Consider the following 25061-nt stretch of genomic DNA (forward strand, 5'->3'; position numbering starts at 1 on the left):
TCTGTAATATTGTGAGGGGCTGATTCTATGAGTTTATATTGTAGTTATTTTAGAGGATAGGCTAATTACTACAGCAGAGATCAAATGGTTCAGTTAGTACTTTGAGGTACATTAGTTGGCTTTGTGAGGAGGAAGTGGCCAAACTTTCAACATACCGAAAAAGTGTGCTGTAACCTCAGCAGTTCAATAAAACGCTTGCCACTTGCTGCCAAGTGTCCCTTTGTTTCTCTGCTCCAGAGACACATGCACCTTAATTCAGTTATTTTACTTAAAGAGTAATTATCAGGATTACAAATCCGTCAAGAGCCATCAACTGCCTGTCACATAACGGTTCACATTTCATTAAGAGTAATTATTTTGGCTGTTGCGAGTTCAGGGTAACTGACTGGGGATGAAATCCTCAGCCGCGAGCCAATGCAAAAAGATTCCAAATTATGTCTGAAATCAATGTGAGGTGTAAGCAGTCAAGGATGACACAATCAGTGTTTTACAATGCCAGTTTGATAAAAAAAAATACTCCTTTTCTGTTACTGTCCCTCTGTTGCAGCTCATCTGTGGAAAGACCTCGTGTCTAATTTGGATGGCTGAAGCTTCACATTAGCTTCAGCTAAACCTCGGTTGGCAAGAATGTTCGAAGTAAAGGTGTATGAGGTTCCATTTGTTCCAAAAATATGTTCTCATGTGCACTGCTTATGTCCAGTGAACATGTAACAATGTTCTCTGGACATTACCTTTGAACAGTACTTCAACTGTGGCAAAACTTACTGGGTCCTCTTGGACGACTTTGTTCTTATTATTGTAAGTGTTAGTTTGTCCTGATGTGTCACATTTTGGGCACAAATTGTACCTGAAAGGAGTGGCGTTTCTCTTTGTGACAGCTATGTGAATGACAGGAGGATGCAGGTCACTCCAACACAACTCTGCATCCTAACAAGATGAGCAGTGTTACTCTCTTTATCATTGAATGGTTTTAATGTTGTGGCTGGTCGGTTTACACCTCCAAAAGCAGCTGCCACAAGTCAAATCAAAATCAAATCAAATTGATTTGTATAGCACATTTCATGTACAAACAATTCAAAGTGCTTTACATAAAATAAAAGCATTGCAGCAGGGAGTGTAAGAAGCATTACAAATACATAAAAAAATATAAAGAGAAACAAATAAAATCATTGAAATGAATTTAAAAACAAGCAACAGTCAAGATAAGTTAAAAGATACCGTGCAGATTTCATGCATAGACACATGAGAAAAGAAATGTTTTTAACCTGGATTCAAAAATGTCTACATTTGGTGAAAGTAAGTGAAAGTGAAACAAGTGACTCCTTGTGAAAAGGAAACCTCCTTCTAACATGTGCACATTGCAAACAAAGGCTAAAGCACCTGTTGATCTTTAACTAAACAAACAGTTGGACTTCAGTGAGTACTCAAGTGATTTCCTGTTGCCCTATCTTTTGACAAACTCGACGTTGTTATATAAAACCACTAGATGGAGGGAGTGCGACATTCTTGCAAACCCATGGTGAACTTTGGAGCTTGAGCCCGGACTCCACCTGGAATGTGGGTCAAACTCGGATCTTAAAGGTGCAGTCATATGATTCCCAGCTGGCTGCAATGTGAGTCAACAGAGCTGGAAATGGTTTCCTGAAACTATATCGAGGCAGTTTTTGGTGATCCCGAACCTCTCGACCTGGAAGAAGTTGGTCCTGGCAGACTTTCAGCTCTGGCTCACAGGGAGATGGGTTTGGGGGAGAGACGTTTAGGGAGTAAAATGCGACTTAACTTCACTGCAAACATTACTTCCCCTGCTTAGGTGTGATCGGGGAAAGCTGCGGACACGCATGGAAGATCTCAATAACAACAGCGGAAAGCCGGGGGCCGGAGAAGAGATGCGCTCTGTCAGGAGAGTAGCGGCGGTGAGCTCTCCCGCTCTCTCCGGCGCACGGCTCACCTTACCAGGAGTCATGGACGCAGAGGGGAGGGTCGACGAGTCGAGACTGAGGATGCACGTCTTCAGAAACGGTCTATCATCTGTAAATGTATACGACTGAGTTAGAGCTGCACTGCAGTTTCAGTATTTTTAGCAGTTTGGCTGGCATTTAACAGAATAGCTTATAGAGTAGTAAGATTTGGCCTAAACAAAAAGGGGGGGATCTTAAATCATCCCTAATAGCCATGTAGCCGGTACATAACATAACAATGCTTCTCTATATTCCTATGGTGTAGATTGAAAGTAGTTGGCACAGAGCACAGCCTATTCATATTTATCACATATAGGCCATAATAAACGCGGCCTCGTTGGAGGTTTAATGTAGTTCAATCTTTTCACTCGGGTCCTCAACTTGACATTTGATGTCCTTACACTTGAGGATGCTGCTTCATACATCTAACTCTCAGTGGAAAACAGTTTCCACTACACAACATTTTGTCTGGAGAGTTTTTTTCTGTCCATTTCATCTCGCAAATATTCACAGTGGAAACCACATATCTTCAGGTTTGGGCATTTTGATTTTGATTTTGAATTTCTTTCTATTTTTTTTGTTCATCTGAAGGAGTTCACTCATTTATGGGTGGAGAAGATTCTTCTATTACTTAGAATACTAGAACTCAGTTAAAACATGTCTTAGATTTGCCTGAAAAATATGCAAAGCTAAAAATAAGGCACTTGTTCGTAGCTTTTTGTTTTGTTCTCACGTAATCATAAATATATACAGCTGTAAAATGTAATATATGCATTTATGCAGCAGTAATATTTATCCATAAACATCATATAGTTAATCGTAATGAGCATTTTAAGAATTTACTTTCTATACTTTATGCAAGTTTGGTTCAAAACACATATACTTTTATTTAAGTAAAAGATCTAACTACTTCTCCTACGACTGTGTGCTGTATATAATTAAGACAAGATTTTTATGACCGGGTGTCTTCAGATGCACCAGTTAATTGTGACCATGTAATCTCTACAGGTCAAGACTGAGTCAAGTGATGCTTTGCTTCATGACTTTTAGCTGAGTTACAATCAAGGCACTCTCTTTTAAAGTCAAACATTTCATTGTACATCAGACTTCCTGGGGCAGACAACTCCAGTGTGATGACTGTGAGAAAACAACAGGCAGCATTTATTAAGTTGGTGGGGGAAAATCACATGAGATTCAGTTGTTTTACAAAAGTTATTCGGTGAAGTGTGAGAAGTTGGGGAATGAGGGTACCTCTGGATTTTCCACGAAGCTTTGGGTTATAGATAAAGGAAGCTTGTCAGTCAGATGACATTTTGTTCAAAATGTTTTATCAGGAGTAAGATACAGGACATGAAAAAAAAAAATCAGCAGAGAGGAGTTCACCATCCTGTAAAACATCACATGTCTTTTCGTAGGAATGTGAAAACTCACCCTCCTTTTCTGTGCTCCATTGACCTTTAAGCACATTCCACCCCCTACTAAAGGGGACACAAACGATTAGAAACTATACAGAGAAAATTAATTCCTCGTCTCAAAATCCACCGAAAGTTACCAAAGAAGTGGATCACTTTAGGTTTTGTTTCATTGTGGTGGTGATAACTCGTGGGAAATGCTTAACATAGCCGCTTAGCTTGACTGCTTTAAAAAGGTTTTTAATCCCTGTCTAGGGGGCGTTTCTCCATCTGAGAGAGGCCTAGTGTGGCGTTTCCTGTTTGGGATGTACCCGTGTGGCTCCACAGCTTTAGAGCGCCCGTACCTCCAGGAGCAGTTGTTCGTACGTTACCAGGTCATGAAGAGAAAGTGGCAGCAGTTTGTTCCCTCAGCGGTGCGAATACACCTCAACGGCACTGATGGTAAAGGCTCAAACATGCTCAAACTCAGCTGTCACCGTAAAGGAAGTTGTTCATCTTTTCTTTTCTATTTTTCTCTTCTCTTTTCTTTTTTCCAATCTGACCGGACTGGACTGATTCACTAATTTTCTCTTTAAAAAAAAAAAAAACACTTCTATGTCCATGTGACCCAGCTGAGCTGGTTTCAGCTGTCAGGTACTTTGATCAGAGGGAAGCACAAGCAGAACAGAAGGTGCAAGACCAGTCAGAGGAGGTCAGGGACAGGCTGGCCTTCTTGGAGCTTCAAGCGCAGGTTAGACCAAATCCAGTGTATATTTGTTTTCAGTATTTTTATGTTCTGGTTCTTTTAGATTTATTTTTATAAATATTGTTTAATTTCTTTCATTTTCATTTCATTTCATTTCTTTTCTTCTCTTTTTTATTTTAAGAAAGATAATCTGTTTAACACAGGGGGAGTGAAGTGTATAGGGTAATGCTTCTTTATGATCTTATTGAGTTTAACTGTCATTTATTCTGATTGTTATTTTGACCTCTTTGTGCTACTTGAAGTGTTAAGCACTTCTGTCTCAAGAGTGTGAACAGCTGATAGACCTTTGCACTCAGATAGCAACACTTAACAAAACACATCCAGCTGTTGACCCTTTTATGATAGGATCAAATATCTGGTATCCAAATGTTTGGCGTCTATGGAAGCCAGACAGACAAGTAACAGATTAAAGGAAAAAGATGGACCCTTGACCCTTACAATTCAGGGATTCTGTGGCTCTGATATGAGGACGTCTTGGGGTGATTTAGGTCCACTTCTCCTCTTGAAAAATAATTAATGATCACTACAAAATGTTGTTAGAAATAATGTGAGCAATCGGAACAGTCTCATCTAGCATGGCAATGCCTCTGTCCGCTACACAAGGGGTCACTGAATGGCTAATGAATGTGTAAAGCTGTCAGCATTTCAACCCAACTAAACACTGATGTGTTAGACAAAGGCTCCACGATCCACCACCATCTTCAAAACACTATATGAAGGAATATCTCTTGAATAAAGGATGTTGCATCCCTTAAGTAAAATTCCACAGACAAACTTTCTGCTGAACAGGAAGACATAACTAAGACATTTAGTCTCCTTTAATATTTCAGCTGTCTGCTCGTGTGTCAACATTTCCCTTCTGCTGACAGATGGTATTTGAGCGGACCACATTTGACCAGGAGGAGTTACGGGAAGCCATACGAATCATTGACAAGGATGTGCCCCGAACCAATAGAGACCTGAGCTACTACCAGTGAGTTATTATTAAACTAGATGATGTGTTGTAATCCAATTACTTACTCTCATCATGAAGTTTATACTTCATGATGAGAAGTTTACAGTCTTTCTGCTCTTAATATCAAGCACCACAATGAACTCACAACACCTAACACCCCACCGATCTTAAGCCTTAAAGCTTTATATCATGCCAATCTTCAGCTGGGGGTGTGTTCCGCTTATTATATTTAGAATGATCTCCAGTACCGGTCAAAGGTTTGAACATATTAACCCATTATTTTTGAAAGAGTGGTCGTATCCAAACATCCGACTGGTTCATCCAGCTGTTTACAAGGTTTCATTGTTGTCATGCTCTTAACAAAAAGACTTCTTGTCTGAGTAAACTGAGTAATGTTCGGATAAAATAAACACATTTGTGGTCTTAATCTAGGTAAACCCAGAAGAAAGGGTCACTTTTTTTTTTTTCAAGGCAAGAGATCTTGTTAGAAAATGTCTGCTTCTGCTAAACAGAAACTTCTAGGTCCAAAACAGAAATATTGGATAAAAAATGCAAATGAATAATGCAGAGATTTTAAATTTGTAGTTGCAAGCTTGAGTAGTGCCTGTACTATCACTTCTTAGTCCTGCTGCAACAAATTCCTGCCTTTTTGAATATATTTGTGTTTGCAAAACACCATTGCTTTTAATTTCTTCATAACTATGAAGACTTTATGGTCTCTCTTTAACGTTTTTCCATGTTGCGCTATATTTCAGACTCATCTTAAAATGTGTCTTGTGTATTTCTGCATTACTTGCCTTGGCCCGTGTGTCTTTTAGGCTTGGTTTCATTGCCTTGCTGTTGTTCTGCTTCAGTTTTTGGTTAAATCACCTTTTTTGCAGTAATGACATTTTCAATAATCCTACAAGCTTGGGACTCTCCGCTTTCGAACTTTGTGTCTCGTGTCTTGACAGAAACATATTGAGGTCAGCCAAGCTGGAACAGGAGCATTGGTGCTGAGCCATTCTCATGCCTCATCGGGGAGCCTGCATGGTGTTCGGATCCAGACTCTGGAGTTGAAATACAAACTTTCACCCTAGCCTGAGATCTTGAGCACCCTGGCAAAGGTTTTCACGTCAGACAGCTTTATAATTTTTTTCTCGTCCGTCTTTCCATCTACCCTGAGATTTCTCTCATTCAGCACAGAATGCTGCCATCACCGTATTTGACTATAGAGCATTAATGCGGTTATCTAAAGTATCTGGTTCCCCCCACACAACTTGATTTAGATAGAAGCGCATGCAACACACACGCCACTGTGCTGGTGTGAAGCTGACCTCTCTGAGGGAAAGCTTTTCTCTAACTGCTTTACCTTAAAGGAATGATTGGTTAAGTGTTGCAATGATCTAGGGGTGCGCGATCTGACGATATAAAATCGTGACTGGCGAGGAAGAGTGGAGAATCGCAGGCGATCTACCAAATTAGAGAAACCGTATAGATCGCCTTTGCCAATCAGCAATTTTTTTTTTTTTTAATGCTGGTGTATGGTGTGTGTCCCCGTTAAAAGACACGGATACAGATGTCCAGTTTGTGGTGGATTTATTTGGCATTTACACACAATAAACCCAGGGTGTACAGGCTAATGTTAGGTGAAAACAGCAAAGGGAAAATTACAAGCTGTTCACTGATGCCTGCATCGGGAGGAGAAACGAAACTTTACAGCGACATCGTCTCAAGCACAGGTGCGGTACATTCAGGAACATCGGAACGTCTATGGTGCGTTCACGAACGTTGGACGTATGAAAACTCACCGTAAAACACTATATAAACTAGAAATGCACTCAGAGAGTGCAGACCTCCGCCAGGTCGCGCCACCTTGTGGCAGGTCGCAAGATTGCAGCACGAACAGACGAACATCCAGACAGACAACCAACAGACTCGGGCGATCACATAACCTCCTTGGCGGAGGTAATTAATGTATTTAACTGAAAATAACCAAACAACATGGGCTTTCTAACAGGTGGAGTCAAGTCGTCATCAGTGGTTCGTTTTTCTAGTTCCGGTTGCTTCACTCTCATTGTGTCAGATGTCATTAATTTAATCATTATTTTTCATCTTGAATTGGCTTACAGTTGAATTACAATGTGTTGATTGCCAAATTCTTTCTTTTACTCCTTAGCTCCTCTGTGGTTCAGCATGTCGACTTAACTCTACTGTAATTGGTCTTTCTTTTTTTTTTTTTTTGGATGGAAGATCGTGATAAAAAAATCGAAATCGTGATTTTATGCAAAAAAATTGTGATACAACATTTTTTCCATATCGCCCACCCCTACAATGATCCCTCTGTCCCTTTGTGATGTTTTCCCATCTCCACCAAGGATCTCATTGATCGCTGCCATTGGCTGACTGATCTCCCAGTTTTGCCGGGCTGTCAGATCTACGAAGTCTGTGTGTGGCTCCAAACCTCTTCCGTCTTAGAATAATGGCGTCTATTGTGCACTCAGTTTGCTTTAGAACATTTCTTGCATTCTTCCCCTTTCTGTCTCAACTTCATTGCTTTGCTTACATTCAGACATGCATCATCAAGTTATTATGACCCAAGACTTTTTGGTGGGCTTGAGCCAAGTTGTGAAAGCTTCAGAAAGGAGAATGATACAAATATAAAAATGCGATATCTTTTATTTTGGATCAATTAGGAAAAACTCCCCAAAGACCTACTGTTTTCTTTGCCAGTATAAAAAATAATGTACAGATTGATTTCAAATTTAGTAAATTGATGAAATTAAATTGAACAATTAATTAATTGAATCCATACTTGGAAAGGTGTGAAAACCTTCTGGCAGCACTTTCTAATTCCATCATAAGTACAAAGACTTAATATCAATGATAAGCATGCCCATCAGATACGTTTTACCAATTCTTCTTTCTTTTGTAACACCAATCATTCTTGTGTCCACAGGAATGAAGGTTTAGGCAACTTGTTGGTACTGAGAGATATCCTCATCACTTACGCTGCTTTTCATCCAGGTAAACAGCCAGAATTTATCCATCTCGAGTGTCTTTGCTGGATCAGACAGGCTTGCAGCAGGTTTATGCTGACCTTTTGTTTTGTTTGTTGCCCAGAGGTTAGTTATGCTCAGGGAATGAATGATCTGTGCAGCCGGTTCCTGGAGGTTCTCGACTCGGAGGTTGACACTTTCTGGAGTTTTTCGTGCTACATGGAAAAATTCTCCAGGGATTTCAGAGCTGATGGTCTGCACAGGAAAATAGGTGAGAATATAAATGGAAAAAATGCAGTGTGTGAAAGTTTTCAGTTGTTGTTTTTATTTATTTTTTCATCAGTATTTTCTAGTCCCATTGTGCTTTCTGTATTATATTTGACTAATATAAAAGAAATACCTTGCTGGTGCTGAATGACCTGCTTGTGTCCTGCTGTACTGTAACTGTTGTAATGGTCTAAGTCTTAACCAACCTCAGTACTCTAATCATGTTCACACCTGTTTCTTATCAGTGTTTAATGATGTGCTGAGCCAGAGGCCATCATATTCATTTACTTTTTATTTTTCTAACTGGAATGGGGGGGGTTTCTTTGTTGATTTATTTAACAGAATACAGATATTTGCAAAGGTGTTTGGAAGTGTCAAATACATAAATATTTCGGACTCACATACCTATGAAATGTTGAAATTGCCCAAAACCTTTGTACTGTAATGTCAACTTTTAAACAGTTGTGGGATGATCTAATGGCAAAACTAACCCAAATGTTGTATAAATGAAAAAATAAGCTGACTATGTCCCAAGTAAAAACTTTTTGTTCATGAAAATAATTCAGTTTAAGCACATGGAGTTGTTTTCAACATTTTTCAGAGCTTGAGGCGGCCTTGTTAAAGGAACTGGACCCTCAGCTTTATGCTCACTTGGTTACAGACAGTATGGAGAGCCTCACATTCTGCCACCGGTAGCTCTTTAATACCATTCTCTACTTTTTTTAGATGGTTTAACAAATGTATATTGTTGTTTTAAATGCAGTTTTTTTTTGTCTGTGCATGTGCTGCCTCTCCTTTAAGATGGCTATTACTGGGTTTCCAAAGAGAGTTTGAACACGGCGACGCTCTGCGTTTGTTTGAGATTTTGAGTTGTGACCACTTGGAGCTCATATCGCAGCAAGTCGACCGTGCCCGTTATCAGGAAAGACTGGCGCAAAGATACTGCACAGGTGAAACTCGGGAGAAAAGGCTAAACAAGTGAAACATTTCCTGAAAGCTACGTCTGGAAAATGGCTCACAGCTATGTGTCTTTGCCTTGCAATGTTTCCAGAGGACAGTTCGGAGTCGGAGCTGCGTGCCTTCAACACTGACTTCACCTTTGAGCTCTTCATCTGTGCAGCCATTCTGTTGGACAACCGAGAGTCTCTGCTGCGGTGCCGAGACGATGTCCAGCTCATCCAGTTTACCAGCAGGTTTGTTCCTCTGCGTGAGAGATATTTGTGTGTTTCTAAGTCTGTGTCATGCATTGATTAGAGCTAATTCCTTTTGCGCAGCCTTCAGGGAAAACTGGACCTGAACAGCACGCTGAAGAAAGCAGAGCACCATTTCTACAACTACTGCAAGCGCTGTGCTTGGGATTATATGAATGGGCGCTGCAGAGCAAACAGGAGCAAACCGGAGGACTTTTTCTATCAACTGCGTAGTTTATTTGTTTTAAAGTGATAGCCATTCTTTAAATAACATATGAAATTGAAATTTTATAGCAAAGGACGTATCATTCCTGTATGTAGTTTCGATTGACCGCATAGTTAGATTTTATCAGACTTTTTGTTTCTGAGGGAAATACTTTGATGGCTGTTTACCTTAAAAGTGACGACTTGTTGTTGTTATTATTGTACAGTATTTATTGTATGAAAGTGTGGACCGACAAGAGCTGTGAGTATTTGTGAAGTGAAGCTTAATATTTCTATTACCTCACTGGGGCTTTGTCTCTCGCGGTGTTACGCAGCATTCAAATACCAACAGTGTGTAGATGTGTACTGTCGCAACAGGTGCTGTAACGAACTGCAGCTATATTTAATGCAAGATGGCACCCGAGCCAGAGAGGCCTATGTAACAAGAATAGATGAGCCCTGGTAGAAAGAAACTGCAGTAAGGGGGAAGAGAAGTACAGCACAACTGTGCTTTAAACAGAAATTAAACAAACGCTATGCATGATATTAAGAAATTGTCCATGAGTAAAGCTACTTATTTACCTGTTTAATATTTTATCTCTGGCAAAATAGCAAGACTAACTGTATTTTCACAAAATATTTTGCCCCATATTTCAATGAAATACTTCTTATTTTATCAACCAATTGATTGCAGGAAATAGAACCATTAAAAAGTGTGTAATGGGGTTTAATAATGTAACTGATTTCCCCTAAGAGGCACAGCTTCAAAAACTTAAACCACAGATAATCCTCTAGAAAACTACTCTCTAACCACATGGATTATTTTCCTGTGAAAATGTTGCATATAATCATATATAAAGCAGATATACAGCACTACTCAGACCCTTAGTGTAGCACAAAGCAGATCACTGTTGACCATTCGTATCTCTAAAGTGAGTTAACAATACAAGTTGTATTTTTTCTTCTACTGGCTGAGAGGTTTTCTTACAAGGCTTTGTAGAACATTTAGAAAAAACTTAATTGGTAACACTGTACCATTCAGTGTCTTGACTCCATGGGAAATAAAGCACGTGAACAACATTATCCATGTTCAGAAACTACTTTTTCATAACAGCATAGTGATCAGTGTATTTCAGGGTTTGTTTTTTTGTGTGTTTATGTTGCAAAAGACAAATCTTTGATTTTTCATCTCCTGGAAGAGCTCTGTCCATCTACTATGTCTGTTCAACGAGCTGAGGCCTGCATAGATAAGAATAGCAAGCTTTCATTCAAGGAAATCAAGCCAGTTAGCAGAAACATCAGCCTAGAACTTTCCCTGGTGGAGTCACCTGACACCCGGATGGGCTCTCCCTGCACAGAGCTCTATATACACGGGGGAGCAGAGACGCTCGCCCTCTTAGTCTGCCTGCCACAAGAAGGAAGGAGTGCCGGAGAGGAGCTCTGACGTCCGTGTTGAGTCCTGGGCGAAAACATCAGCATCACAGCATCACTTTAACTCAGTAAAAGCTCAAGTTTTGAACATCTAACTCCACAAGGTAACAGCATATATAAGAAGCTTTGCATTCTGGCCTGGCTTCATAGTCTGTCTTGCTTTCTGCTTTATTCTCCTAACTTGTGGTGAGAGGTACCCAAAAATTGAGGCTTGCATGGTTTCTGTCGGAAAAAAAAAAAGGCATGACAAAGCAGAATCCCTGTGGGGAAAAAAAGAAAAAAAAATTAGATTAGCAACTCCAGCAACCAAAAACTGGTTCTACTTTTTCATTTCCAAGTAAAAACAGGCTCAAAGCAAGATTCAGTTTTCAGCATAGGACTGACAGAAAGAAGCACCATGTCAGCGTTTTCTGCTCTGTGTTACACAACTGGATAACAAGTGATAATCCAATATCATGTAGTGGTTGCAACACTAGTGGGGCTGCAACAGGAAGGTTATAACCATTGGATGCAGAGTAAAAAAAAAAAATTCAGTCTCCCAAATGTTTGTAAAGTTTGTTTGGTGCTGTGTAATTTAGTGGAACATTCCATTGTGTTTTGGATATTCTTTATTTCTTAGAAGACAAAAAAAAAGGTCTCTCTCCACCCTCAGCCTGGGGAGCACGCCCAGTTTTGTTTGTTCATTTCCTCTCAAAGCGGTAGATTTCTGAGGGGGATTTTTCAGTTTTCTGTCTTCTGATTTTTCAAGAAATCAAACACGTTTACGTTATAAATTGCTTGCAAAGGATCCTTGAATTTCTTGCCACCTACCATTCACTGCCATGTAGACATGCTGATGCTTATTATAGTAAGTGAATGCTATTTGGAGCCAGCTGTCGGAAAATAGACACACAGATCACTATTACAGGATCAGTAAATCCCATTTGTAAGGCCTGACTGAGACTCCCTTGTGTTTTACCACTGAGGGGAAGACAGAAGCAGTGTGGACACAGAATTAAAGTCAGTGTGACACAGTCTGGTCATTTGGTCTTGAGTGTGAGGAGGTGGTGTAAGCCATTATGTCACGGACAGCACAAATTGAGACTGGCAGGGCCATGCATGTGGGCCTGTAGAAATTACAGCAACTGGTGCATACACACTGTAGATACATATAGTGGCCTATCTATTCAATTAGCCAATGAACAAATAAAAATTACAGTTAAAATACAACAGAAAAAAGTACAATGAGTGACAACACATGACTTAATCTGGGATTACACTCCAAAAATAAAAGTGCTACAAAAACTAACCTTGTTTCCTCTATTTACCTCAGATGTCTAAAGGACCTGCGGTAGGTATTGATCTGGGTACCACATATTCCTGTGTGGGAATCTTCCAGCATGGCAAAGTAGAGATCATTGCCAACGACCAAGGAAACAGGACCACCCCCAGCTATGTGGCCTTCACTGACACAGAGAGACTTATTGGAGACGCTGCTAAGAACCAGGTGGCCATGAATCCAGCCAACACTGTATTTGGTAATAACCACAAGACTGCGCAATCATAAAACAATGACACAAAACTACTTTCTCACTCACACTTCTGCCTTCTTTGTACTGCAAAAACAAACCATCAGAATCTAACAAATTGGATTTGAACTATATTTGTTTTGGGAGATTTTGAGTGGGTTCTGAGTCAAACCATTGTTTTGAGTAAAGATTTAACAGTTATTTCAACCACACATTCAAAAAACATAATTCAATTCTAAGAAATATTTCTCAGTACATGACATAACTCATTTCTTGAATTGCTAAATAGCCTTTACTCTTGATTGCAAGTGTTAAGAATTTCGGGATGTTTGGAACACATTACATTTAAGTCCATCTAACAATCCAAGTCCTGGACTGTTCCTTGCAATGAGAGAAATTGCTTAGGATGCACTTAACGACTAATCTGCAATAATAACTAGCACATTTCACTAAGTATAACTTCTATACACATACAGCAATTGCTGCAATGTAATCTGTCAGTACTAATCTTTAAATTAATTCAACAGTATCTATTCTCAGGAGTTTAACGGCACCTGGAAAAAAATCTGTATTAATCAATATTGTGAGGTTAATTTAATTTTTTAATTTTTAATTTTTTTTTACAGTGTGACATTAAACCCTTTGAATAAAGATAATAAAACACTACTATTCAAACTGAATCTGCACTAAGTACCTTTCAGATCACTTACAGAATTCTTTTCTGATAAATCTTCTTCAGATGCTAAACGTCTGATTGGTCGCAAGTTCGACGATGCTGTGGTACAGTCTGACATGAAGCATTGGCCCTTCAAGGTTGTGAATGACTCTTCCAAACCCAAAATGGAAGTTGAATACAAGGGTGAGGTCAAGACCTTCTTCCCCGAGGAGATCTCCTCAATGGTTCTCACCAAAATGAAGGAGATCTCTGAAGCTTATCTTGGCAAGGTACAGTGAATCACAATGAATGTAGATGGTGGCTGAGGGTGGGCCTTACCTAAACTGTTATACCTTATAATAATAGAAAGCCTTTTCACTTGCCTCAAAACTCAGTAAGAAAAAGCCCTTGTATAGGTCCCTCACTCTTTAATGTGCATTTGTTAAACTTGTATTAACAAATACGATTTACTGACTTTGAGTCATGCTATTTTTTCAGCCGCTGAACAATGCCGTCATCACAGTTCCTGCTTACTTCAATGATTCCCAGCGTCAAGCCACCAAAGATGCTGGAGTCATATCTGGACTCAATGTGCTGCGTATCATCAATGAGCCCACTGCTGCAGCCATTGCTTATGGACTGGACAAAAAGGTCACTAACTACCTCACTTCTAAAATGCTAACTTCATCATATTTTATCTTCCTCTTCGTAATACTTTCCATTTATTTTAGGTTGGTGGTGAGCGTAATGTTCTCATCTTTGATCTTGGCGGCGGTACCTTTGATGTGTCAATCCTGACGATTGAGGATGGCATCTTTGAGGTCAAGGCCACAGCAGGTGACACACACTTGGGCGGTGAAGACTTCGACAACCGCATGGTCAGCCACTTCATTGCTGAGTTCAAGCGCAAGTTCAAAAAGGAAATCACCGACAACAAGCGAGCAGTGCGTCGTCTGCGCACGGCATGCGAGCGTGCCAAGCGCACCCTGTCCAGCAGCACCCAGGCCAGCATCGAGATTGACTCACTCTATGAAGGCACAGACTTCTATACCTCCATCACCAGGGCCCGTTTTGAAGAGCTCAATGCAGACCTGTTCCGCGGAACTCTTGAACCTGTGGAGAAGTCCTTGAGGGATGCTAAGATGGATAAGACCCAAATCCATGACATTGTCCTCGTGGGTGGCTCCACACGTATCCCAAAAATTCAGAAGCTACTTCAGGACTTCTTCAACGGCCGCGACTTGAATAAGAGCATCAACCCTGATGAGGCTGTGGCCTATGGTGCAGGTAGGTCTCTAAAGCATTTGGCCTATTTTCACATCTGTCTAACATGAAATATTTCTAATGATTTTATCATTTGGAAACTCTTCATAGCTGTACAGGCAGCCATCTTGATAGGTGATAAGTCTGAGAATGTACAGGACCTGCTCCTGCTGGATGTCACACCCCTGTCCCTGGGAATTGAGACAGCTGGAGGAGTGATGACGGTGCTTATCAAAAGGAACACCACCATCCCTACCAAACAAACCCAGACCTTTACAACATACTCAGACAACCAACCTGGCGTGCTCATTCAGGTTAAGCACATAATGAATACCAGTTCACACAAATATTCCTTAACATTATAGATGTTCACTGATGAAACCTAATCTGATGTGAATAATTATCAACAGGTCTATGAAGGTGAGAGAGCCATGACAAAGGACAATAATATCCTGGGGAAGTTTGAACTGACTGGTATCCCACCTTCTCCCAGAGGCGTCCCTCAGATTGAGGTCACTTTTGACATTGATGCCAATGGCATCCTCAATGTGTCTGCGGTAGACAAAAGCACAGGAAAAGAGAACAAGATTACCATCACCAATGACAAAGGTGTAATCATACTTTAAGCATTACAAAACAAACATAACATCTAAGATTCGTCAGCAAAAATGAATAGATTAATAAAGATTTATGTTCCTTCCCTCCATAGGACGACTGAGTAAGGAGGACATTGAGCGCATGGTGCAGGAGGCAGAGCAGTTCAAAGCTGAGGATGAGACCCAGAGAGACAAAATCTCAGCAAAAAATTCCCTTGAGTCTTTGGCCTTCAACATGAAGAGTACAGTTGAAGATGAGAAACTCCAAGACAAGATCAGCCCCGAGGACAAAAAGGCCATCGTGGACAAGTGCAATGAAGTCATTGCCTGGCTGGACAGGAACCAGGTAAAAATGTTTGAAAAATTTAATCTGAACTTACTCTGTCTTATATTACAAACACAGCTTCCTCTTTGGGTGAAAGATACTCAATCAAGCCAGATGACAGTCTCTGCTTTCACAAGTACAACTGTGAAGCAATTTTCCACTTCCCTGTTTGTACACCTGAAGACATCAAAGCCTTTTGTAACAATTGCTTCTTTGCTCCTTCTTTTACTCAGACGGCAGAGAAGGATGAGTATGAACACCAGCAGAAGGAACTAGAGAAGGTGTGTAACCCTATCATTTCCAAGTTGTACCAGGGAGGAATGCCAGGAGGAATGCCAGGAGGAATGCCAGGAGGAATGCCTGGTGGCTTCCCTGGTGGAGCTGGTACTGGTTCCTCTTCTGGCCCAACCATCGAAGAGGTCGACTAAACACGTCTTTGTCTCATACACCATATAACAATTGGATGACATACAAATACATTTGAGCACATCTACTGACTGGTATTTCATTGCCAAAAGAAAAATCCAAGCAATTAAGTATTGCACAAAAATGCCTCCAAGCTTAATTATCACTTACGATCAGCACAACCTCTTTAAAAAAGTAATCCTTTGATTTGTAATTTCAAATCATCAAATCAATAAAGATCAACTCTCAATTTCCAACTGGAGCTCTGTTGTGTCTCTTGTCATTTATATTTTTGCTAAATGTTACATGATTGAGTGACTCACAACAACATCAATAAAGAATTAGCATGCAGCATGAGTGTCAACTCAACTTGCACTTCTTGAAATCTGCTGATAAACTTTGTTTTTGAAAAAATGCCACCGACGTTGTGATAACTATCTTGTTTTCTCTTTAACTACCTTCAACCCACATGAAATATTGTCACACAGTGAAAGGATGTATTTTTTTTATAACAAGCTGATGGAAATGTACTTGACAGCAGATTCTCTGGCTACAGTTTTTAAGGCTACAGTCTCAGTCTTTGGAACAATTTGTTTTCTAACACAAGTTCAGATAAAAATTATCCCGAGTAGAGTATTTATCACCAGGTGGTCTCTTCCCAAGCTGGAACAGGTGGAACGTGGATGGGGTGGGTTGTGTAATGAGCCACCCACACAACTCAGGGTCAAACATATGAGGTATATAAAAGCCAGTGCCCCACATGGCTAAGACACGGTGGTCGAATCACAACTAAGTCACAGCAATGTTCTGGCTCGTTAGTTGTTTTGCTCTTGTGGCTTCTGCACTGGGTGAGTGATAAGCATTTTACAAACATCTGAGACTTATATCTGTGGGCACAGCAATTTTACAAGTGCAGTGAAGATTGCAGCGTTAAGATGATCGTGATGATTGTAAGCACCAATATGCAGATGACATTCTGACACTTCCTGGCATATAAATCATATTATGGAACTAGCACATTATCATTTCACTTTGCATCACTGTGTCTCAGGGTGTGGTGTGCCTAACATTAGGCCCCAGGTGAGTGGATACAACAAGATCGTAAATGGGGAGAACGCTGTGTCTGGGTCCTGGCCATGGCAGGTTTCACTTCAGGTTAGTAATTAACTGATGTAGCTTACCTGCAACCGCTCAACACCCGATAAATTCAGACAAGGAAGATGGTTCAAATGTGCACATCTTGTCAATCTTAGGATGGCTCCGGATTCCACTTCTGTGGTGGATCCCTGATTAACCAGTACTGGGTGGTCACTGCTGCTCACTGCCGTGTGTCGTAAGTAACTTGACATGTCCCACGAGTCGTGGGCCACAACGACAAGATAACAGACTGAAACAAGTGGTAAGTAATCATGGAGAATATTCTTTTTTTCTCCAGTCCAAGAAGCCACCGTGTTATCTTGGGAGAGCATGATCGTCAGTACAACAGTGAACCTATTCAGGTCAAGAACATTGCCAGGGTAAGGAAAGACTTCACCCAACTTAAAGATTTCTTGATGAAAATGCTCAATTTTGCCTGTATTGTTTCAAAGTGCCATTACGTTTGTGTCTAATTTCATCGCAATTAATCTCTCCACCCAGGCTATCACACACCCTTACTACAACTCCAACACCTTTAACAACGACATCACACTTCTGAGGCTGTCGTCCGCGGTGCAGATGACATCCCGTGTGTCCCCAGTGTGCCTGGCCTCGTCCAGCACCAGCTTCCCCTCTGGAACCAAATGTGTCACCACCGGATGGGGCAGGACGGGACAAACCTGTAAGTTAATGTCCAAAATATGCTGCACACAAGATGAATATATAGATGTGAACGCGCACATAGCTATGAGCAACTTCAAAGAGTAGCTATATCTGGCTCATCCTCATGTTCTCTCTGTCTCAGCGAGCCCCCGCTTCCTCCAGCAGACGGCCCTGCCTCTGCTCAGCCCCGATCAGTGCAAGAGCTACTGGGGTAACAGAATCACCGATGCCATGATCTGTGCTGGCTCTTCTGGAGTGTCTTCCTGCCAGGTGACATTGAGTTCAATGGCTTGAAATGATTTACAGAAACTAATCAGCATGAAGGGAAAGAAAGTAGATAAGTTTGAATATGCATGCTAGTAAATCATTTGTGTAAGCGATTACATGATTAACACATTTTCAGATAAGTGTGAGGATCTGTAGAGTACATTGAAACAAACATTTATAACATTGAAAAAAAGCTATGAGTGCAAGTCATTGCACACACAATGTAAATGAAAGAATTACCAAATTAGGTCATTTGATCATGCAAGTTTATTCTTGCACCACAGTTAGCTGGTATTGAATGTAATCGGTCCACATCCTGTACAAAGCTGTACAGAATGCAGTGTTTGAGGAAGCTGTGAGAGTCCGCCTTTATTCTAAGCTGATCTCTGTCTGCTCTGACAAGTAAAATACAGACGTGGCTACAAGCTGCTTTCCATTATCTGGGTCAATTTAAACAACAAATGTGTCTTGTTTTAGGGTGACTCTGGTGGCCCCCTGGTTTGTGAGAGCTCGGGTGTGTGGTCCCTTGTGGGTATTGTGTCTTGGGGCACTTCCAACTGCAATGTGCGTACCCCTGCTGTGTACTCCCGTGTGTCCTACCTGCGCCGCTGGATTGACCAGACCATCGCCTCCAACTAATCTGTTGTGCAAACATGCTTACATCATGCTAATATCATTGTTAATTCTATACAGCATGAATAGGAACTGGTTAGTATTATTAATAGTATTATCGCACAACTGACCATGGGTGATGGAACCCTCACACTTTGCTGCTGTTTGCTGTATTTGTGAGAAACCACTCATTAAATTCTTATGACCACAAGTGGGGATTGAATGTTTCTCTTTTCTAGCACGGACAGTCTGTGTGAGGGTGTGAGGGTGTGCGTGTGTGCGTGAGTGTGTGTGTGTGCATCAGTGACCTCTTTATATGATTTACATTGTTTGTTAATTGTGTAATTTACCAAGAAAAGCTAGAACACAAACTTACAGTGAGGCATCTTTTCAGCACTATGGCCCCCGTCTGTGGAATAGCCTGCCGGAGGACCTGAGGGCCGCAGAGAGTGTTGATATTTTTAAAAACAGGCTCAAGACCCACCTATTTAACTTGGCTTTTAACTAATGTCTCATTTATACATTCATTTAATTATTTTAGTAATTTATATTTTTAGCCCTTTTATTATTTTATTCTTTTTACTTTTTACGACAGAGTTCATTTTAGCTTATTTCCTATTATTATATTATTTTATTTTATCTATTTATTTATTTAATGTTCTTAGAATTTGTAGTTTTATGTTCTTATTCCATATTCCCAGTGTTTCCTCGGTGGGGACAATCTGTACTGGGGGCTGTGATCAACTCTGGCTGGGATGTCTCTGACTCGTGGTGTGCATTGGCTTGGCCGGGTGGGGGGTCTGCGGCAGTGGTCCACTGTTGTGGCCCCTCGCTGGCCTATTAGCTTGGTGTGTGCCCGGGTGGAGGCGTCCTGGTCGTGGGTTGTGAGCAGCACCCAGTGCAGAAGGCTGTTGTGGTGTTTCCTGACCTGGCTACTCTGTATTCAGCCACACGTTTCTAAGTTCATTTTATTTATGTATGTATGTATGTATACGTGTATGTGTATGTGTATGTGTGTATATATATATATATATATATATATATATATATATGTATATATATATATATGTGTATGTGTGTGTGTATGTGTGTGTGTATGTGTGTGTGTATGTGTATGTGTATGTGTATGTGTATATGTGTGTGTATGTATATATATATATATACATATATGTGTGTGAGTGTGTGTGCATATGTCTGTTTGTGTGTATGTGCTAGGGTGGGGCAGGGTGGGGTGGGGATGGGGGCTGCTTTTAAACATGTATAGCACTTTGTGCTACATTTTTTATGTATGAAAAGTGCTTTATAAATAAAGTTTGATTTGATTTGATTTGTTTTGAGGTTGGGGTAAGCATGAGTTAAGGATGGGCACAAAGTAGTGATGGTGAAGGTTGGGGTAAGTCTCTGGGGAGTCAAAGGAAGTCAGTCTAATGACCTCTACAGTCATTATGTGTGTGTTTGTTTGTGGTTTGGCATGTTTGGGGACCAGAAGCCCACGATACCTGTATAGTTTGACTGCTTCAATGGGACAGGGAATGCAGAAAAGTTTAAATGGCGATTTGAGGATTAAAACAATGCTTCAGGCCCAGGGCCAGGCATTCGGGTGGGATGGTTAGGGAAGTGTGTTAGGGAAACTTCAATGGTGGTCCCCACAAAGTCCACAGTACAAGGTTGTGAGAGATTGGGTGTACTGTAACAATAAAATTTAGTCTGCAACAAGAGAACACTGCAACAAATACAATTCCTTCAAAACTTACACAGACTGCACCATCCAACTGATGTTCATCCAGTAATTTCAGTTTATTGCTTTCTTTCTAACAAGTCTTCTACGCATTTTCAGTGACATAGCTCCGTGTTCAGATTCCTTTCTCAGTCACCTTTTAAGACCATTTTTGACATTTGGATAAAAACGTCTTGATGCTTTTTACTGTTTTTTAATTGTTCTATACTATACATACATACATACTATACATACTATACATACTGTTCAAATGCGTGTTACATCAGTACTTCGTGTGCCATTGTATGGTCGAGCTTTTGCCACAAAAGTTCCTGTAGCACAGCAAAGCATTTGTTCTAGCCACAATGCAGAAACAGAGAGCAACAGAGACAAAACAACAGCCTCACTGCCCAAAGAGGAAGTGATCTTACTCATACTACCATTACTGTTACTGCTACATCATTCGAAAAAACTGAATAAACAGAACAAGTTTATTTTCATTTAGTTTCAATTTCTTTTACAAATAGTAACTCACAAAATGGTTAAATATTTCATTTTTCATGACATCTGTGCATCCTTGATTATTCCCTGGATCTATGCTTTCTGTGCATGCACATTTTCTCCCCTCAAAACAAGCATTAACCTTTACAGCCTTTGCATACCGTGTAACATGGCAGCTACCTCCTTCTTGAAAAAAACTGGATGGTCTATGTGAAAAGACCTCTTCTTGTTCAATTCATTTTCCGAAATGATCATTTTCATCTTTAGAAAAAGGATGGGGAGATAGTCCAGTGTATCCAAACTCACTTTTCTCTTTTCCATACTTAACCAGACCTGAAAAATCCCTCAAAATAACTATATATATGCATAGATATAAAATGTGATTTAAAAAAATAAAAAAATCAATCTATTTCCTGTGCATGTCTACACTCTCTCATTGGCAGCTGCATTAACTGAGAGGGAGGAGAAATCAGAAAGAGGACAAGTATAGGCAGGAGCAGACAGAGATCAGCTTAGAATAAAGGCGGACTCTCACAGCTTTCACAAAAATGGGGACTGGTAAGATATTTTAAACATACTAAAGCATTTTGTATTTTAAATGCACCAGCAGAAAAATGGTATACCATTATATCTCGCTATTTATAGCAAAAATAGGTATGCATGAAGCTTGCTTTCAAATGTTGTATACTTTTTACAAAATTAAAACAGAATTAGAGTGAGATACTATTTAAAATATGTGTGAATACTTAATCTCCTGTAGTGAGAGCTGGGCTTACATTGACAAAGTACCTGATACATTTCTTGTTTTCTTATGCTAACTGCAGAGACTGCATTCCCTTGCCTTCGTTGTTATTTTTCAGGTAACGCCACCTCAACTGAATTGGCAGCCAAGTACATAAAGACAGTCTCCCTGGTCATCTACTGTGTGATATTTGTGATTGGCGTTGTGGGTAACGGTCTGGTCATCTACGTGACGGGCTTCAGGATGAAGAGAACAGTCAACTCGGTGTGGTTTCTCAACTTGTCCCTGGCTGACTTCCTCTTCACCGCCTTCCTGATTTTCACAATCGTCTCTCTCTTTCAGGACCACCAGTGGTATTTTGGAGAGTTTATGTGCAAGCTTAACAACTTTGTGAGTGTAGTTAACATGTTTGCCAGCGTCTTTCTTCTGGCAGCCATAAGTCTGGATCGTTGCTTGACCATCTGGGCGGTGGTGTGGGCACAAAACAAGCGCACTGTCCGCAAAGCTCAGATCTTGAGTGCTGTAATCTGGCTGACTGCCGGAATCTGCAGCATCCCTTATGCCACTTTTCGCAAAATTAGTCCAGGGAATCTTTGTGGTTATGCAGGAATAACCCGAAAACAATATTGGAGTCTCTGTATTTTCCGCTTTGTCGTTGGCTTCCTCATCCCATTCCTGGTAATATTTATTTGTTATGTGGCCATAGGTATCCGTGCCAAGCGTCTGCAGAAGACAAGGAGATGGAGAACTATCCGAATCATTTTCTCCATGGTTTTTGCATTCTTCATCTGCTGGTTACCCTTTCATGTACTCATTTTAGTGGATTTAAAGGTCAATAGTCTCAGGAGCATTGTTCGAGTTGTATCCCCTCTGGCCGTGAGTCTGGCATTTATGAACAGCTGCCTGAACCCTGTTCTCTATGTTTTCATGTGTGATGAGTTCCAGAAGAAGCTTCGCAAGTCCATATGTTTTGTTCTAGAGAGTGCCCTGGCAGAGGACCGCTTTTCATATGCGTCCTCTCACTCCCTCACATCACACTTGTCTAGGATTTCACGGAAGTCAGATTCTGCTTCTCCTTTGGACGGGAAAGATGCAGTTACTTCTCTCACCTTCACAGAGAGCAAAGCGATCACCACTGAGGGGACACAGAGCACCAAAGAAGATGTCCACATCTGACGGGCAATGTTGATTGAAGTGGAAAAAGAAAAGATTACAAGATGAACATGACATCTATCTCAAATTGATTTATACAGTAAATGTTTTTTTTTCTTCTTCTTTATTCTGTTTAAACTCCCGATTAACCAACGTGTTCACTTGTGACTGATAAGACAGGCTCAGACGACTTCAGTCTTTCTTTGGAGAACAAGCAGTTTAGTACCATAACATAGTTCTCCCTTACATCTGCATTCTGTCAGCCGTAGTGACTGAAAACGTCTGTGCATGCGGCATTAGGTTGTAAGTATATACTTACAACCTAATGCCGCATGCACAGACGTAATATTAAGCACTCGGTTAATTGATTCATGAAAACAATTTCATGTTTTGTATCTGTAAAATAAGTTTTTCAAGACATTTACGATGGAATTGCTTCAAAATAACTTTTGATTTACGTTTATGTTGTTTAGTGAAAAACCAATCCTTGTACCTGCTCATTAACAATGTGTAATTGAAGATGTTTATGTAAAGCAGTATCCATGATACTCTCACAGGAGTCTGAACTTTGAGTCTTGTGCCTTACAAGCAGTGAATAAAAAATGGATTGAAGAGCAACTCGTCTTTTCTACAAGAAACATCCCCCACTTCTTATCATGCTTTATCTGACAGATTTTTGCAAGAGTATATGCAGATGCTCTCGTGTTGGGTAGAAACCACAATCCGCATTGGCTAATAACAGGAAACTGCCTTTCTTTTAAAGCAGCTTCTCAAAATAACTGTTTTGAAGTACTTGGTTGCTTAAATGGGCCCTGTGAGTTTTGGTATTTTATAGTTTTGGTATATTCTGGTATTTGAATTGAACAGGATGGTGCCTAATAACTCACAAAAGGCAATTAAATTGTTGCAAAAAGTGGCCAAGTGAAGAAGTTAATAAAATAGAAAAAATAGTTTTGATATCGCAAAACCATGAGCAAAACATTCCTCAGTCGTGTTTTCTAAAATAAAAAGGGTATGATTCAGCAGACAAACCAAGAGGACATAAATGTCCAGTATCAAATTCTTAATATCAAAATGTTGGTCAGCACGTTGGAGGAAAGTATTCAGATCTACTAATTCTACAATTTCAAAATACACATTTTAAAAAAAGGAAAACTTTTTAACTTATCAAACCATATTTAGTCATAGATTTTTTTTTTCCGATCTATAGCAGAATCCACTTTACTGAAATTTAAGCTTTGTGTTTTTCCACAATGCCACGATGCCAGTCTCTCTGGACTGAGATGTCAGATGGAAGAAGATCCATCCATCCATCCATTTTCTATACCCGCTGAATCCGTCAGTCGGGTCACGGGGGGGGGGGGGGGGGGGGGGGGGGGCTGGAGCCTATCCCAGCGGTTTTATACCCCCAAATAACAGTGGTTTTCTTTACAAGGCCATTAAGTAGAGTCAGAATATGCTTGACCTCCCAACTATCAATCATAAACAAGAATACTCCCTCACTATTTTATGAGGTGCACAACACTCTGCAACCCATTCAAAATATCATGGCATATTGTAGAAATCAGAGCTGACCCTACAGAAATATTGTTAATTAGATTAATAAGGAAAAGAACACACAGCGGCTGTAACCCAGGACGAAGGAAGTCGCATTTTGTTAATCTCATTCCCTACTTGTCACATACCACCACTTGACCAAGAGTGCCTCGCATCAGTTCTTAACGGACGTAGAACCCCTTTGGCATCCATTTCTGACGCGTGGAGACCTGCTGCACGTCTGCACGATGCCAGTTATATTAACTAAAGAAGACTTCTGACCACTTAAAGAAGTCTTCTTTAGTTACTCTGCTGTAGCCTTCGATGTTGTCAGGCATTAAAAGTACTTTGTTAAACTTAGGTTATGGAGGTAGAAATGTCATAACATTAAATATCCTTCAGAAAAGCATTCCTTTGGCTCCAAGGTCTTGTATTGGTGATATCTTCTGCAGCATATTCCCAAGATTCTCAATAGGGTTAAGATCGGGACTCTATGGTAACCAATCCCTGAGTAAAAAATATGTACATCGCTCTCTACTGGAGGTGTAGAGCAGTGATTAATATACTTCAGTTGGAAACAAGTTTTTTTTACACTGATGTAGTAAGTAGCTACTAAGTTCTTGCATTCTTAACATGCTGTAAAATAACTCGTCAGAGAAATGTAAAAAATATATGTAGTCGGGTCAACGGAGAAAGTAATGTAAAACTAAAACCATCGAGCGCAAATATTAGAGTTGTGCTTAAAAAACTTTGTTCACAACTTAACTGGCTAAACATGACAAATATCAACAGTGTGGTGTGATTCTTAACCACATTACATCCAGTGTATTGTTCCTACAATT

General features: G+C 40.3%; 4 protein-coding genes across 4 annotated transcripts; all 4 read left to right on the forward strand.

Moving 5' to 3' along the window:
* The first annotated feature begins 1574 nt into the window (after positions 1-1574).
* On the forward strand, positions 1575-10789 carry LOC142379892 (TBC1 domain family member 15). The gene is made up of 10 exons (XM_075465268.1): positions 1575-2019; positions 3626-3811; positions 3982-4100; positions 4985-5088; positions 8009-8076; positions 8173-8319; positions 8917-9007; positions 9117-9265; positions 9367-9508; positions 9590-10789. The coding sequence occupies exons 1-10, from the start codon at positions 1839-1841 to the stop codon at positions 9756-9758; spliced, it is 1356 nt and encodes a 451-aa protein (XP_075321383.1). The 5' UTR covers positions 1575-1838; the 3' UTR covers positions 9759-10789.
* Positions 10790-11092: 303 nt separating this feature from the next.
* hsc70 (heat shock cognate 70) lies at positions 11093-16154 on the forward strand. Its single transcript, XM_075465253.1, has 9 exons — positions 11093-11244; positions 12453-12657; positions 13388-13593; positions 13802-13954; positions 14035-14590; positions 14678-14880; positions 14977-15175; positions 15276-15508; positions 15721-16154. The coding sequence occupies exons 2-9, from the start codon at positions 12453-12455 to the stop codon at positions 15913-15915; spliced, it is 1950 nt and encodes a 649-aa protein (XP_075321368.1). The 5' UTR covers positions 11093-11244; the 3' UTR covers positions 15916-16154.
* A 667-nt stretch (positions 16155-16821) lies between these two features.
* On the forward strand, positions 16822-18768 carry LOC142379897 (chymotrypsin-like protease CTRL-1). The gene is made up of 6 exons (XM_075465274.1): positions 16822-17047; positions 17146-17225; positions 17328-17409; positions 17531-17711; positions 17835-17962; positions 18437-18768. Exons 1-6 carry the CDS (start codon positions 16898-16900, stop codon positions 18596-18598), a joined length of 783 nt encoding a protein of 260 aa, XP_075321389.1. The 5' UTR covers positions 16822-16897; the 3' UTR covers positions 18599-18768.
* Positions 18769-21290: 2522 nt separating this feature from the next.
* Positions 21291-23295, forward strand: LOC142379893 (C3a anaphylatoxin chemotactic receptor-like). The gene is made up of 2 exons (XM_075465269.1): positions 21291-21347; positions 21650-23295. The coding sequence occupies exons 1-2, from the start codon at positions 21338-21340 to the stop codon at positions 22705-22707; spliced, it is 1068 nt and encodes a 355-aa protein (XP_075321384.1). The 5' UTR covers positions 21291-21337; the 3' UTR covers positions 22708-23295.
* The last annotated feature ends 1766 nt before the right edge of the window (positions 23296-25061 follow it).

Source organism: Odontesthes bonariensis, chromosome 5 (assembly GCF_027942865.1).
Source record: "Odontesthes bonariensis isolate fOdoBon6 chromosome 5, fOdoBon6.hap1, whole genome shotgun sequence".
NCBI classification, from domain to species: domain Eukaryota; kingdom Metazoa; phylum Chordata; class Actinopteri; order Atheriniformes; family Atherinopsidae; genus Odontesthes; species Odontesthes bonariensis.

Bases quoted from the DNA above. Each gene is read 5' to 3' on its own strand.
- hsc70 (XM_075465253.1), top strand. From the start codon at position 12,453: ATGTCTAAAGGACCTGCGGTAGGTATTGATCTGGGTACCACATATTCC. The intron at 15,176-15,275 runs GTGTAATCATAC...TTCCCTCCATAG, and splicing joins TACCATCACCAATGACAAAG to GACGACTGAGTAAGGAGGAC. The intron at 15,509-15,720 runs GTAAAAATGTTT...TCTTTTACTCAG, and splicing joins CCTGGCTGGACAGGAACCAG to ACGGCAGAGAAGGATGAGTA.
- LOC142379892 (XM_075465268.1), top strand. From the start codon at position 1,839: ATGGAAGATCTCAATAACAACAGCGGAAAGCCGGGGGCCGGAGAAGAG. The intron at 8,077-8,172 runs GTAAACAGCCAG...TTTGTTGCCCAG, and splicing joins TTACGCTGCTTTTCATCCAG to AGGTTAGTTATGCTCAGGGA. The intron at 9,509-9,589 runs GTTTGTTCCTCT...CCTTTTGCGCAG, and splicing joins CTCATCCAGTTTACCAGCAG to CCTTCAGGGAAAACTGGACC.
- LOC142379897 (XM_075465274.1), top strand. From the start codon at position 16,898: ATGGAACTAGCACATTATCATTTCACTTTGCATCACTGTGTCTCAGGG. The intron at 17,226-17,327 runs GTAAGTAACTTG...TTTTTTCTCCAG, and splicing joins GCTGCTCACTGCCGTGTGTC to TCCAAGAAGCCACCGTGTTA. The intron at 17,712-17,834 runs GTAAGTTAATGT...TCTCTGTCTCAG, and splicing joins GGGCAGGACGGGACAAACCT to CGAGCCCCCGCTTCCTCCAG.